This window comes from Ochlerotatus camptorhynchus, unplaced genomic scaffold, assembly GCF_037179485.1.
Source record: "Ochlerotatus camptorhynchus isolate MF236.1 unplaced genomic scaffold, CSIRO-AGI_Acam_v1.1 ptg000213l, whole genome shotgun sequence".
In the NCBI taxonomy this organism is placed as follows: domain Eukaryota; kingdom Metazoa; phylum Arthropoda; class Insecta; order Diptera; family Culicidae; genus Ochlerotatus; species Ochlerotatus camptorhynchus.
Window position 1 is genome coordinate 6,881,245 of NW_027040703.1, and position 14,854 is coordinate 6,896,098.

At 40.8% G+C, this 14,854-nt stretch overlaps 2 protein-coding genes across 4 annotated transcripts in view; both read left to right on the plus strand.

Annotated features, from left to right (window-relative positions):
* LOC135703430 (regulator of nonsense transcripts 3B-like) overlaps nt 1–14,854 on the plus strand; it is a 406,370-nt gene that overhangs the window by 58,787 nt on the left and 332,729 nt on the right. The window lies entirely within an intron of this gene.
* LOC135703418 (beclin-1-like protein B) overlaps nt 1–14,854 on the plus strand; it is a 145,945-nt gene that overhangs the window by 41,197 nt on the left and 89,894 nt on the right. For all 3 annotated transcript variants that reach the window (XM_065224636.1, XM_065224635.1, XM_065224634.1), the window contains exons 6-7: nt 12,414–12,484; nt 12,672–12,765. In XM_065224636.1, coding sequence (XP_065080708.1) covers nt 12,414–12,484; nt 12,672–12,765 — 165 coding nt within the window. The remainder of the gene's footprint in view (nt 1–12,413; nt 12,485–12,671; nt 12,766–14,854) is intronic.

Consider the following 14,854-nt stretch of genomic DNA (forward strand, 5'->3'; position numbering starts at 1 on the left):
GGTGTTCCTACTTTTGTAACATATATTGAAACTTTCTGGGCTTGTTATAGGGTCACATTTATTGTCAAAGACAACTCAAGGAAGCAGTAAACAGTTGCCGAGTGAAGTAGGAAGCACAACCAAATTGAAGAAAAAGTGTATCCGATCAAAGAAAACCGTCAAAGTTCTAAAAAAACCTAAAATACGAGAAGAGAACCAAGGTCGTCGAGTTGTTATGGACTTGGTACAACCTTTTCTGGATCAGGGAAGAGAAGTAGTAGTTGACAACTTTTTTTCCTCAGTAGATTTGGCAGAAAAACTACTTGAGAGGAAAACTTACTTGACAGGAACTCTGCGTAAAAATAAAAGAGAAATCCCGTTAGCATTTTTGCCTTCAAAATCTCGCAAAGAGCATTCATCTTTAATTGGGCACAAAAAACGGTTAACATTAACCTCATACGTACCCAAAAAGCACAAAGCTGTTCTTGTGCTGTCCAGTAATCCTCATATTCGAGGCATATCTTTCTCTGAAAAACATAAACCAAATATTGTATTGCATTACAATGCTTCAAAAGCAGGAGTTGATACTTTAGATCAGGTCACAAGAGACACGTCATGTGCCAGAATCACGTATCGTTGGCCTGTGCGATTATTTTGGGATATTCTTGATATTGCTCTGTATAATTCGTACATTATTTTCATTACCAAATATCCTGACTGGAACAAAAATAATTCTGGCAGACGAACGCTATTTATAAAATATGCATCTTATTTTATGGTAGAAGATTTCGTTACTCAGAGATTCGAAAAATCTGTTGCTGGTGGAATCCCACTTGAATGTCAAGATGACATGCACATGTTATTGCAGCACATCGATGAAGTACGACGAAATCTGCCAGGATACTCACAAAATGCTGAAAATGACGCTCAGAGTTCTGCAAACCCTCCTGAAAATCGTATTTCTTGTGCAATATGTAGCAATCGTCGCAAATCTACAACCCTCTCATGTGAAACGTGCAAACAGTATTATTGCCAAAAACATCGATGGGAAAAGAAAATAATCAGCTGTATAAAAGACTGCTCATCAGATCGTAGAACACACGCCAAAAAATCTAGGAAGACTGTTTGCGAGTGCGGAAAACGAAGTACAGTAACATGTGTGAATTGTAGCTTATGTATTTGTTCAATCCACAGGAAAACAGAAGTGCAATATTTTTGTAAAAATTGCTATGTGGCTTGAACGGAAATGTATTTGGTGCATTATTATTTGTTTTTATCAGGACTGAATGATAAATAAAAATTTAAACAAACTAAACAAAAGCCACAAATCAATTGGTCTGAATGAATGAAATAAAAATTGGGGTAGGCTAGGGGTTAGGAGTTATTTATCTTTTAATAGTTTAAACTATTGGGGCATAAAAAAATAAAATTAAACATTTGACTTCCAAACCAGCTTCTACAACAGTTTGGTAAAAGCGTAACTCATGAAAAATTGTCTGAATTAAAAAAAAAAATGTTTTCTTCACCGAAAAACATAAAAAACTTTATTTTTCCAAATGAACCCCATTTTTGAATTGTATTTTAAGATTTTATTTTCTGGGAAGTCAATTTAATTACTTACAAAGTTACAATATGGACGGCTTGCATGGGCACTTTTGCAGGAAAAAGTTTGACTAACAATACATTTTTCTGTCTCCTTTAAAAATATTCTAAGCAAATATAATTTTCATGCAGCACCCTCCCAAATTAGAGTAAAAATGTTGTGGATGAGAGGACTTTGAGAACGGGCACCAAAATATTGTATATACCTCCGAGCCACTAACCAGAAATTAAGTCGGCATTTTTTGGAATTCACTCACACGCGCACTCACGCAATAAATTCGATAATTTAAACCATAATAATGTTCGATGATTTTTAAATAATTTAGAAATGATGGCTTAATTCCACAGTATTTTTACCAAGAAGCCAATAAAAATATCGAATAGGAAGCTCCATGTTTACTTTTTTTTGGGTAACTGATCGAGCAGAAGATGGCCTATGGAACTATTAAAGGGACAATCATCTCCAGCAAGTTAACCATAACGTAAGACACATATTTTTGTTCAATCTCATGTGTTATAATATTGCAGATTGCATATTTATTTTTAAAAAATCGGCGGTGCCTTGATTATGTACACAGATTGGTTTTCGCCTTGCTTTGCGGCTCCATTTTCTCTCACTATTCTGCGCTCGCTGGACGATGAGCAACAAAGTTTCTTCAATTTACGAAGGATAGTGTCATGTGTAATAGTGACTCAGAGTTAATTGAAATAAAATCAACCTAAGTAGGTTGACTGAAATAAAAACAATCTGCTTATTAAACCCACTGTAAGGGCACGTACTTTCTTCCAGAACATCCTCAAACATTATGAATGTGGTCAATTGGTGGAAAACTGACTTCAAATGTGATGCAAAAGCTATATTTTATCAAGCAGTAGGGAGATAATTTGTCGCTCACCATGATTATCTAGCGGCGCCGGTGGTGCAGTGGTAAGCGTGATTGCCTCTCACCCCAGCAGGCCTGGGTTCAATCCCAGTCGGCGCTGCCGGGATGTTCTGAGGCATAACATTTCTGATCACGGGAAGTAATGTCGTTGGTCCCCGGTTCATGAGTTGATGGGTCGATAAGGAAGGTCCAGGTGTGAGAGCTGCCTCCCTGGCGGCGTCGGTAGCATTGGTGCTCAGCACGGAAAACAAGATCGACGTAAAACAAATCCAAAGAAAAAAAAACCATGATTATCTCACGAAAACAAATGTCATTTTGAGGTTTGCATCGGTTATCTTTCAAAGTCCAGAACTCGGTCAGTAGTACAGTTAAAAATTTGTAAGTGGTACATTCTATTAGATAATTTTATAAGCTTTCAGGCAAAAATACCAAACCCCAAATCAATTCATTTTAACTTTCAGAAACGGCTTGTCTACCAATTCGACAGAAATTAACCCGAAATTTGCGGTGTTTTACATGACCGTGTAGCCTTATCAGCTAGTTCACAAAAAAGTTGAAAAAATAACCTTTAAAACGGTAAAAAAACATTTAAAAAAGGATGAGTAGAACCCGAGATACATTATTTTGAAAAAAAGTGTCGACTTCATTTTCAGTGTGGTAGTCGAAGAGTTAAAGAAGTTGGTAAATTGGAAAAAGCTCAGAAACTTGCTAAGCAATTCGAGAGTTCCCATAATTTCAGTTTGGGTCTTACCCCAGGTAACAATTTGATGCTTAACAAGTGTTGTTTAATCGATTTTAATTCAGCCTTAGGTTGAACAATTGCTTTACATAGACCACTTTAACCTTTGTTCAGCTTTTAAACATCTAAATCTGGTGATTTTAATCAGCCAAAAGTTTAACAGTAATATACATTATAAGCTTTTCAAGGCATAAAACAACAGTCTTTTGCAACCCTTGTTCAGCCTTCTAGTTTTATTTCAAAAATAATAATGGAAGACCGCTTCAAATCTCATGCATTAATATGGAACTGTTTTAACTTTTTCTTGCTGACTAATTGGACTTACATATTTATATTGTTAATATAAGTCTAAAAATTACCTTTGCTTTTCGGGATTCGAACCGGCAGTTGCTGATTCACAGATATAAATCATACCTACTGGACCATTTAAGCATATGTGTGGCAAAAGGTTTGATCATTAACTTGAATCACGTCAAATTTTAGTTGAATAACAGCAACCAGAAGAGTATTATACAGCAATGCAGAATTTTAAACAACAACTGGTGACAGTAAAACATTTATCTCATTTTCAAGTGCAGCTAACAAAATGTGGACACAAGTGCGTGATTTACGTCGGTGGTCATTTGGATGTTATTTTAGTGCTATAATTGAGTAATATTTTTGGAATGCGGTCTGAAACTTCAGTGCAATATAACAGACAAAACACAGGAATACAAATGTTAATACTTCCGACGTAGTCGCAGCCCACATCTACCTGAAACTATTCCTAAAAATCCCCTTTCATTGTCTCTACTGCTGCCACTGCTTGTAATTAGAACGGTAGGCAGTGAATTTAGAAGAACTAAATTGCCGGAAATGCAACGAGTGACACAGACTCTGACGACATTTAACAAATCAAACTATCAAAATATGACTAACGCATTGCTGATTAGCGGAGTTCTGTTAAGCTTAAGTAAGGCTTGTTAAATATTTAGATCAGCTAACTTATTTAGGTTAGATTATGGGGATACAACTCGCTTCATGAACTACTACTCAACCATATGTTCAGCCTGATGTTAATTAGCTTTATACACCTTAAATCAACCAATAACCAGCTTATGTTCTTACTGTTCAGCTTGAACTGTTACTTGGGTACTAGTCCTATTGAGAATCAGGTTGCTCGGGATTATCTGAATATTTTTTCTCGGGAAAATATTTTTGGTGATTCCTGGAGGACTGATTTGGACGAAGTAAGATCTATAACTAAAAAGTTTCATAATATGAAAGCTCCAGGTGATGATGGAATTTTCTATATCCTCATTAAAAAAATTACCTTGTATTTTTTGGTAAAATTATTTAACAGATGCTTCCATTTGGCATACTTGTTCCAATTTTGAAACTGGATAAAAATCCAGCTAAAGCTTCTAGCTACCGTACAATAAATTTGCTTTCTTCAATTCAAAAGTTTACTTTTTTGAAAAGATAATTTTAAATAGACTGGTGCTTCAAATCAATACGAACTCTATTTTTGCAGGTGAGCAGTTTGGATTTCGCCATGGGCATTCAACTACTCATCAACTCTTAAGAGTTACCAATTTAATTCGTTCCAACAAATCTGAAGGCCACTCAACTGGAGTTGCTCTTCTAGACATAGAAAAAGCATTCGACAGTGTTTGGCATGAAGATTTGCTTGCCTTCCTGGTACAGTCCTACCGAAGTTCATAGAATTTCGAAATTCGAACAACTTGGGAGAACACAAGATGACACTAACTACTAAATCTTCAGATCTATCCGTTTTAAAAACACATAAATTAAATTCAAATAGTCGAGATCGCGGCTCGCCAAGACATCTGTAACGGGTATCGCGGGTTGTTTTCCTTGGGCCCTGAGGGATGTGGATAACTCAGATCTTGCAACACGGTGTAAGGTACATGATCAAACAACATGCTCGATATCGTGATAACCACTGCCACACGCACATAAATTGCTGCCTGAGAGCCCAATTCGATAGAAGTGCGAGTCTAACGAGCAGTGGTTGGACATAAGCCTTGACGTAACGCGTATAAATTCACGGTTCATTTTCACCCTTTGAACCATGGTTTGTTCGACACCTGTGGGAGAATAGAATGTTACCATCTTACCAAATCACCATCATTCCATTTTTGTTGCCAGCTGATGAGGACTTGCTGACGAGCAGTGGAGAAAAAATCGTTGAAGGCAATTTGTCGCTCAAAAATATCGCCTTCCATAGCACCCACCTTAGCCAACGAGTCCGCTTTCTCGTTACCCGGAATAGAGCAATGAGATGGGACCCAAGCTAATGTAGGAGCAGTTGGATAAAGCACTCAGTTTAAATCATATTTCAGGCAGGAAATACGAGGAGTGCTTCATCGGCCTCATTGAACGAATAGCCAATCCAATGAGCTAAGACTATCCGTAAAAATGAAATAATGGTCAGAAGATAGTGAGGCAATTTACTCTACTGCGTAAAATATGGCTGCGAGTTCCGCAACGTATACGGAGCATGGTTTCTGCAGTTTATAGGAGGTACCATAAAATTGATTAAATACACCAAATCCAGTGGAAGCATTTATGGTTGACCCATCTGTGAAAATAACTTTTATCGTTACTTACATGGTGGTACTTGATTGCAAAAATTGAGGGAACAACCATCGACCGATGGTGATCTGGTATTGCATGGATTTCTTGCATCATGGTCAGATCAAAATTTACAGAGGAACTATAGGAACTATTGCTTGAAAGCAATCACGATTGGAGATTAATGAAGAAGGACCAACCTCCAGCGTCATTTATTTATTTATTTATTTCTACTTGTCAACAGATAAAGTAGTTACCCTAATGGCAATTTTCTATATCTAAACATCAAAACTGCTTCAAACACAAAATTAACGCAAACATCTCTTAAAGCTACGCTTATTTTTCTCGCGGGACACATTAAAATCGAACACATAATAACAACTATTGAAAACGCGGCACATACTCAACATTGGTTCGTGTACGCCATAGTTGGTCCTCGAACGCCGGTTGTTGAAGAACGCATGCAGCCGGAGGTCCCGTCGTTGAGTGTTGATGTCAAGAAGACTGAGAAGTGTGGAGCAGTCGACGTTCCCTTGCAGAAGATCTGCAACGAAACAAGCCTTCGCCACATTACGCCTTCCTTCCAAGAGCTCCAGGTCGATGAGGTTACAGCGACTTTCATAGCTCGGCAAGCTACGCGGGTCGCGCCAACGAAGGTGTCGCAACGCAAAGCGAATAAATTTTCGCTGAACAGCTTCAATTCTATGGATGGCATTCTGATAGAATGGCGACCAAACAACGGCAGAGTATTCCAGTATAGGTCGAACCAGGGAACAGTATAAAGCCTTCAGGCAATACACGTCCTTGAAGCTTTTGGCGAAACGGAATAAAAATCCTAGCTGCGATGAAGCTTTAGATACAACATAAGCAATGTGATCCTTGAACGTTAATTTGCAATCGAGCATGACTCCCAAGTCCTTGACAGTCGATTCGCGTTTCAAGCTTATTCCTCTTAAGGTGTAATCGTGGAAATGCATCGCCCGTTTACGGCCAAAGGAGATGACCGAGCACTTGGACACATTTAAAGACATCCTGTTTATCCGGCACCAATCATCAAAGACTTCAAGTTCTTGGTGGAGGAAATGAGCGTTTTGAGGCCCTTTTATTACGTAGTAGAGCTTCATGTCGTCGGCGTACGAGAGTTTAAGGTATTTGAGGATCAAGTTCACGTCGTTCATATACAACAGGAAAAGCAATGGCCCCAGGTGGCTGCCTTGAGGAACACCAGATGTAACAATGAAGGGTGGAGAAGCGTAGTCACCGATCTTAACAGACATAGATCTGCCAGTCAGATAGGAGCGAAGCCAGGTAAGTAGACTCCCATGAACACCCATTTTGTCATATTTAGAGATGGTAATTTCATGGTTCACTCTATCGAAAGCTGCAGAGAGGTCGGTGTATATGGCGTCAACTTGATGGCCACGTTCAATCTCACGAATAATGAACGATGTAAAAACAGTTAGATTAGTCGTCGTCGAGCGCTTAGGCATGAAGCCGTGCTGATCCTGAGAAATACTGTACGAGCAGTCTTGAACCAACTTTTCCAGGACAATTAGCTCGAATAGTCTGGAGATAGCACTCAATGCAGCTATTCCGCGGTAATTGGCGACAGTCTGCTTGCATCCTTTTTTGTGAACAGGGAAAACAAACGAATCCTTCCAACATTCTGGAAAAACTCCGGAGGTCATTGACAAGTTGAAGACCTTAGCTAAGGACTCTGAAAGAGTGTCTAAGCAACGTTTCAGTACTAATGAGGGAATGCCATCTGGACCAGATCCTGTTGATGTTTTCATCTGTTTCCCGGCTGAAATCACCATGTCGCTGTGGATGGTGAATGGAGAACCAAACACCGACGTACGAGGGACATTACTCGTGGCAGCAGCAATTTCCTGAGCATCATGAACTTCGTCTGAAAAACGCTGCTGAATTGTGTGCGAAACATATTGGCGATATCTGCGACGGAGTTGGCATCAGTAACGCCATCAGTCATATTGGACGGCAATCCCGTTTCTTTCCGTTGCTCGTTCACATATCGCCAGAATTCCTTAGGATTAGCTTTGAGACGACTCTGCAAGTAAGACTGATGTGCGTTGTACAAGCTTGCATTGAGATCTCTGTACTCGTTGTTGGCGCGGACGTAATTAGCCTTCGTAGAATCTGTGTGATATTTACTGTGTTTCCTCAGTGCAGCCCTTTTCACCTTTTTTAGATGCTTAAGATCAGAGTTCGACCAGGCGGGTTTGGCAGGTTTACACCGTAGTTTTTTAGGCACAAACTGATCGATAGCGTAGAATATGATACCACACATGGTCGAGGCAGCCAGATTCGCATCCCCGGAGTCTAGTGTCGCATTCCAATCCACATTAGCGAGAAAGTTATTCATTCGCTCGAAGTCTCCTTTGTGAAAGTTGTAGAAGACGGTTTCGGCGTGGTCTTGGAAGCGTTTCTCAGGATCGATTGCAAGCGTCAACAGTAGAGATGAATGATGTCTGCAGTTTTTGACGAGCGGTGCCGGAGCATGGGTAACAGAGCAGCTTTGTCCCAAATCCTCCCCGACAAAGCACAGATCGAGCAAACGGTTGTTTGCATTCAGAACGCCATTCACTTGCTGAAGCCTTGCGGTTGAATACGCGTCAAGCAAGGAGATAGAAGCCGGTCTGAACGATGAACGGGAATTGTCAGGAAAGAAGAAGCCGTGAGCATCGCTAAGCCACGATACAGTGTCAAGGTTGAAATCGCCCAAGATGACGATGCTGTCCCTGGCATCCATTTGAGAGACAATCCAATCCAGCGAAAGTGCATGCTTCTCAATCAGACTGTGGTCGTTAACGCGGTCGGGTGGAACGTATATCACGCAGATATAGATTGTACCACTTAGAGTTGAAATTGCAACCCACAGATGCTCAACCGTCGAATCTTCAGGAGGTTTCAGTAAGCGAGATACGAAGCAGGAGCGAATGGCCAGAAGGACTCCACCACCGGAGGTCTTGTTGCTGTTGAGGGTTGATCGATCTTGACGGTAGACGGAATATGTATCGTTAAACAACTGCTTTGACAAAGTGTTGTTATTCAGCCAGGTTTCCGAGAAGGCGTATATGTCGTAGCATGCGTCGCTGCATGCTAGCTGGTATTCGGCGAGTGAGCTGTTCATGCCACCGACGTTCTGGTAGTATAGCAGAATTTGAGATGCTGGGACGCATGGAACAGCGGGCTGCAATCTGGAAGTGGAGGCAGCATCAGGCAGAGCAACGTCGAAAGAATAAGGGTACTTGCCGTGGATGGCAGCTTGGAAAGCCCTGTCCCCAGCACTAGACTCAGGGCCGGGACGACTTAGATGGTGGGGGCGTGTGAACTGACCAGGACTGGAACCAGTAGTGGGCGCAGCTGAGCTAGGTGGGTCCAGGGCTTTCATACTGCTTTGTGACGTTTCGGCTTGAAACGGAGAATTGGTCGTTGTGATTGAGGGTCTCGGTGTTCTGCAAACGGCATGTCAGCGGGCTTTGGTTCTTCCTGGAAATCACAGGAACGACAGGAAGTAGCTGACCAATGTCAAGATCGGAAGAATACTCGCCAAAATAAGTTGGGTGGAAGATCCCCTCTCCACATCCGACCACAGGCCCGGAACGACGATGATGCGCGGAGACAGCAAATGGCAGGACTGAGGCGGAGGGATTGGGGACTTCCATGAGGCTTTCTACGATGCGTTCCGAGTTTCGAGATGAAGTTGGCACAGCGGCATTCAAAGTGCTGAAAGTTCGATCGGCATCAGGTATCGAATTTGAATGGTTGAGTGTGTACTTGCCTGTCATAGGAGGTTGGAAGACCCCCAGCCCACATCTAAACTCAGGTCCAGGACGACTGTGATGAACGCAGGCAGGGACGTGCACGACTGTGTTAGAGGAACTGGGGGCTTCCAATAAACTTTCTACAATGCGTCCTGGTTGGCTAGCATGGTACGTCAGGAGTCTAGAAGGCGTTGAACTTGTTACGTCCACGCAACGCGTTAAGTAATTGTTACTGGAAATGGAGGCCGGCTCAGGAAGAGAAAACTAATAGTACAAACTCAGGAATCTTGTTTGAGGATTTCGGTCGAGCAGCTTCTGAAAGTGTTCTATTAGCAAAGGATTCAATACTTTACAACGGATGACAGCTCAGCGAAACGATCTGTCAGTGGGAGAACACCCGCGAGTACTTCGAGGCTCATCGTGTGAGTCGAGTGCATACAGCCTAGCGCAATACGAAGGCAACGGTATTGACTCCGTTGCAGCTTAAGGATGTGTGTTTTTGCTGCGGATTGGAAAACAAAAGCTGCCGTACTCTAAAACCGAAAGGATGGTTGTTCGGTACAACCTGATCAGATCTTCCGGGCGTGCTCCCCACCAAGTTCCGGTAATTGTGCGAAGAAAATTGATTCTTTGTTGGCATTTTTGTTTCACATACACAATATGTGCATGTGCATTTGGAATCAAACCAGACACCTAAATACTTGAAAGATATACTTTGAGTGATTGTTCTACCCTTTAGTTGAAGCTGTAACTGTGCAGGATGATGCTTGCTAGAAAAAAAAACAACCAACTCAGTGTTCTCCGGAGAAAATTCGATACCTAGCTTCATAGCCCAAGTAGATAAATTGTCTAAAGTATGTCGCAATGGTCCTTACAAGTCCGGTGCACTTGGCCCGGTGACGGAAACAACGCCATCATCTGCAAGCTGCCTTAGCGAGCAATTTTCATCAAGACAACCATCAATGTCTTTTACATAAAAAATATAAAGAAGGGGGCTTAAACATGCGCCCTGGGGGAGACCCATCTAACTTATTCGTGAAGTTGTCGAGTTTCCATGAGAAAAGCTCATATATTTCTCAGACAACAAGTTGCTCAAATAGTTGTTCATAAGCCCACTGAATGAAAGCCCACTATCGTGGAGTTTATCTGAAAGGACATCGATACAAATCCCTTTATACTTAGATAAGATTTAGTTTTAGTTTTTTATTATTATTTTAAGATGTCAATTGTTATACTGACATGCAGGTATGGACAACCTGATCAAAATACTGAATTGCCAAGGTAGGAAATATATATCATAACAATTAAGGCTGGTATGTTACTGTAGTAACTGGAGCACCTAGGTTAAAATTAAAAGTTATTTATTTTGAATTTGAACAAATAAAGAATTAAAAAAAAAAACATCACAAGATGTAAGGTAAAAGAATGAAGTGCTGGATTTTGTTTTAAAGCTTTGAAGAAGTCTTGGCCTGTTACAGGAATTTATTCTCGAAGAATTTCACGACCAATGATGTATTATATATTATGATCCAGTGCAGATGAATAAAATGCGGAATGTCTAAATTATGACGATGCTTGCGCAGGCATAAACAAAAGGTAATGGATCAGTCATAAATCGAGTTTGACCTACATTTTATGAAAGGAATTTCACGCTTTCACTCAACATTGGCATTTACAGGTGGTAATGATGGTAAAACACCATCATATACCCATTATTCAGCATACAGAAAATTAATTACATCGTTCGGCTACTCGTTGTAGGACTTTTTAATTTTATTCAGACAACTAATTTCGTATCCGTTCGTTGATTGTTAGAATTTATGCAACGAGCGCATTGCCATTGAATCCAGTAGCATTGCCATCGGTCATGCCTTGATTACCGACTCTATGCTCTCTCGCTATGGCTTTTTAATAATGCCATAAAATTAATTACAATTGGAAAAGTTTTCTTTTCGGTCATTTTAAAATTCCATTCTCACATTCAATCTGGTCCATGTGCCAGTCGGTTTTTGCATCGGACAGGTTTACTGCGAAAGTCTGGTGGTGAGGTGTGGTGTTCATGCGTTGGAAGCAGCCGAAGGAAAAAGAAAAACAGCTCGGATCCACAGACAAAACGAACCAAGGAGACAACGAAAAGTTTGATCATAAACATAAAATATCTCCCAAGCAGAGCAGTACACATTTTGACAGGGGCTGCAATAAATTAGTTATATTGAGTTCTAGTAAAGTTTTCCTATGCACCAGCATGAGCAGAGAAATCTCTCTAGTTCGAAGTAAACATAACCGTTCATCAAAATGATTCGGATCCACCTAATGTGAATTTTCGTTTCCATGCAAAAATTTGAAAAGCAAAATTCGAAATAAATGTTTTTCAATGGCAGTGCCAAAACGTGTGAAGCAACGACATTAGGGGCCATACAATAAGTACGTTACGCTCTACGGTGGGAAGGAAATCTATGACAAGCGATGCATAAGATGTAGGAAAAACGCGACGAAGGGATCGGAGGGGGCCTTCTATTTCTTTTATTTCGCGTGTCGTTCGTAATGGATACTCCCTTACGCTTTAGGCAAAATTGAGAAAACGACAGCAAAAGTTGGAAAAAGTTTTCCGCTCATATTACCATGCTCAAATGATAAATTGTGAAATGTATGAAAACTAGTTCCAGCGAGTAAAACGCAGCATTGAAGTAACGTTACATCAGCTCTGAAAGCATGCAAATTTCCACATTAGTTTTGAAATTTTATCTACAATTCAAAACTTTATGTATAAATTACAAATTGACAATGTAATTTTTTCAAAACAAAAGTTTTCACTTTTCTAATGATCTATCTATTTCCCCTTTTCAGCATCCCTCCGAGCCAACTTTGAATATACCTGTAACTGCCACATCTACAAATCCAGCCATGATGGAATGCGAGTGAGTTTCCTAGCAATAGTTATTATGAAATCCTCTCCTACGAAACCTACCAGTAGAAAATCACATTCTCAACATTGATAAGTGATTCTGTCTCATGAGCTACAAACACTCTATATTATTCCACTTTTCCGACCGATTTCCACCGAATTCTAATTCAGTTGAATTAAAATATTAAAATATTCCTCAGAACCTGCTCCAAACTGCAAAACGAACTGATTCAGCAAAGTGAGCGACACTCCCACGAGGCCGAGCAACTGAACGAGGAAATTAATTATCTCAAGGTATGTTAAGGGGATAACTCGATAAAGGTGAGTGTGTGATTGTGATACCGTGGTCCTCGTTCTCGTCGCAAGACTGGATATAATAATAGTAACGATTCGAAAGACCACCAGACAAACGTACGAAAGTGTGGCTGGTGGAATGGGAAAATGGTTGTGGATAATTAGCTCTTTCTTTCTCTCTCTCTCTCGCTCTTTAAAGTAACTAAACTGTAATTTATGGGTGTTACTTTATCTTAGATTGTACCTTTGGCTGGCAGCCAGTGGAGGAAGTTACTGGGAAGTTCTGGGTGGTGATTAAGGTTGGCCATTCGATACATTAGCAAAGGGACAGATAAGAACTTTTGCAACGCCACCGCCGAGAGGTGGAAGATAAATCTCATGGTTATCAATTAGAATGACTGGAGCGACACTTTTTCATTTCAACAGGCACAACGGTGGGGTTTTCAACATGATTCATCAACTTCTCTGACGAAGTTGAGTGCTGAAATATTTTTAATTAGAAGCACACATTTGAATAATTATAGGGGAAATATACTGCATTTTTGAAGAATAAAAATTCAAAATACAATTCGTTTCAATTTTTTTTATAGAACCATCATCAGCTGGATGCTTAATTAGGAAAAAATGTTTCCATACCCATCTTTTAATCATTAAGATGAATAAAATTTCAAAATTTACCCCATAAACAATACTCATATGTGTCAATATTTAAGTGGAAATACTCAATAAAAATATTTGGATGCACCATAAATAAGTGAAATTGCACCAGTAAATATTAAACATTATGCATAAAACAAAAGACATTATAAATAAGAAACATAAAATGATGCATAAAAAAATTATTAAATGTTCCCTAAAAAATACTGAAATGTTCCATGGTCATAATTTTAGGGAGCATTTTACCTATTTCTTGTTGCGTAGATTTACTGTCCTGACCATGTTTCTTAGTTAGAGGAGCAGAGCGACGGACAACTGTCCAATGGAAGCTTCAAAAAGATTAACATTTAATCTTTTCGAAGATTCTATTGGACGCTTACTAGTCGTTCTGCTTACTTACCTTACCAATCAGGCTTGTCGTTGTTGTCCTCTGCTGTTCGAAAAAGTCACCTCCACTCTACTGGATCCATGGCCACACTTCGCCAGCCTCGTAGTCTGCTTAGGGTCCGCAGGTCGCCTTCTACTTGGCCGATGCACCATGCCTGCGTGCCTCTTCTTCTTGTTCCTGTTGGGTCGCTTTCTAGAACCATTTTCACTGGGTCGTCATGCGGCATTCTTACGACGTGCCCAGCCCACCGTAGTGGCCGAATTTTTGCAATGTGGACGATGCATGGTTCTCCCAGCAGCTGGTGCAATTCGTGGTTCATTCGCCTCCTCCACGTTTCGTCATCCATCTGCACGTCATCCGTGCAAACACCAAGGGCACGTTGATTCTCCACGAGCATAGTCCAGGTCTCGTGGACGTAGAAGACCACCGGTCTAATCAGTGTATTGTAGACAGTCAACTTCGTGCGGCGGCGAATTTTATTCGACTGGAGCGTCCTCCGGAGTCCAAAGTAGGCACGATCCCCTGCCATAATGCGTCTTTGTATGTCTCTGCTTTGATGGCAAGTCCTATCCGCCTAACTTCAGCCTTCAGTCTGATATACGTTTCCGCCATCGTCTCAAAGTTCCGTGCCATGATGTCAATGTCATCGGCGAAGCCAAGAAGCTGGATGGACTTCCTGAAGATCGTGCCACTCGTGTCTATCCCAGCTCTTCTGATCACACCTTCTAACGCGATATTGAATAGCAGACACGAAAGTACATCACCTTGCCGTAACCCCCTTCGAAAAACAAAGGGACTCGAGAGTGTCCCCGATACTCAAACAACGCACATCACTCGATCCATCGTCGCCTTGACCAATCGCGTCAGTTTATCCGGAAATCCGTACTCGTGCATAATCTGCCATAACTGATCTCGATCGATTGTGTCGTATGCGGATTTGAAATCGATGAACAAATGATGTGTGGGCACATTGTATTCGCGGCATTTCTTCAGAACCTGCCGAATCGCGAAAATTTGGTCCGTGGTAGCGCGGGCACCCATGAG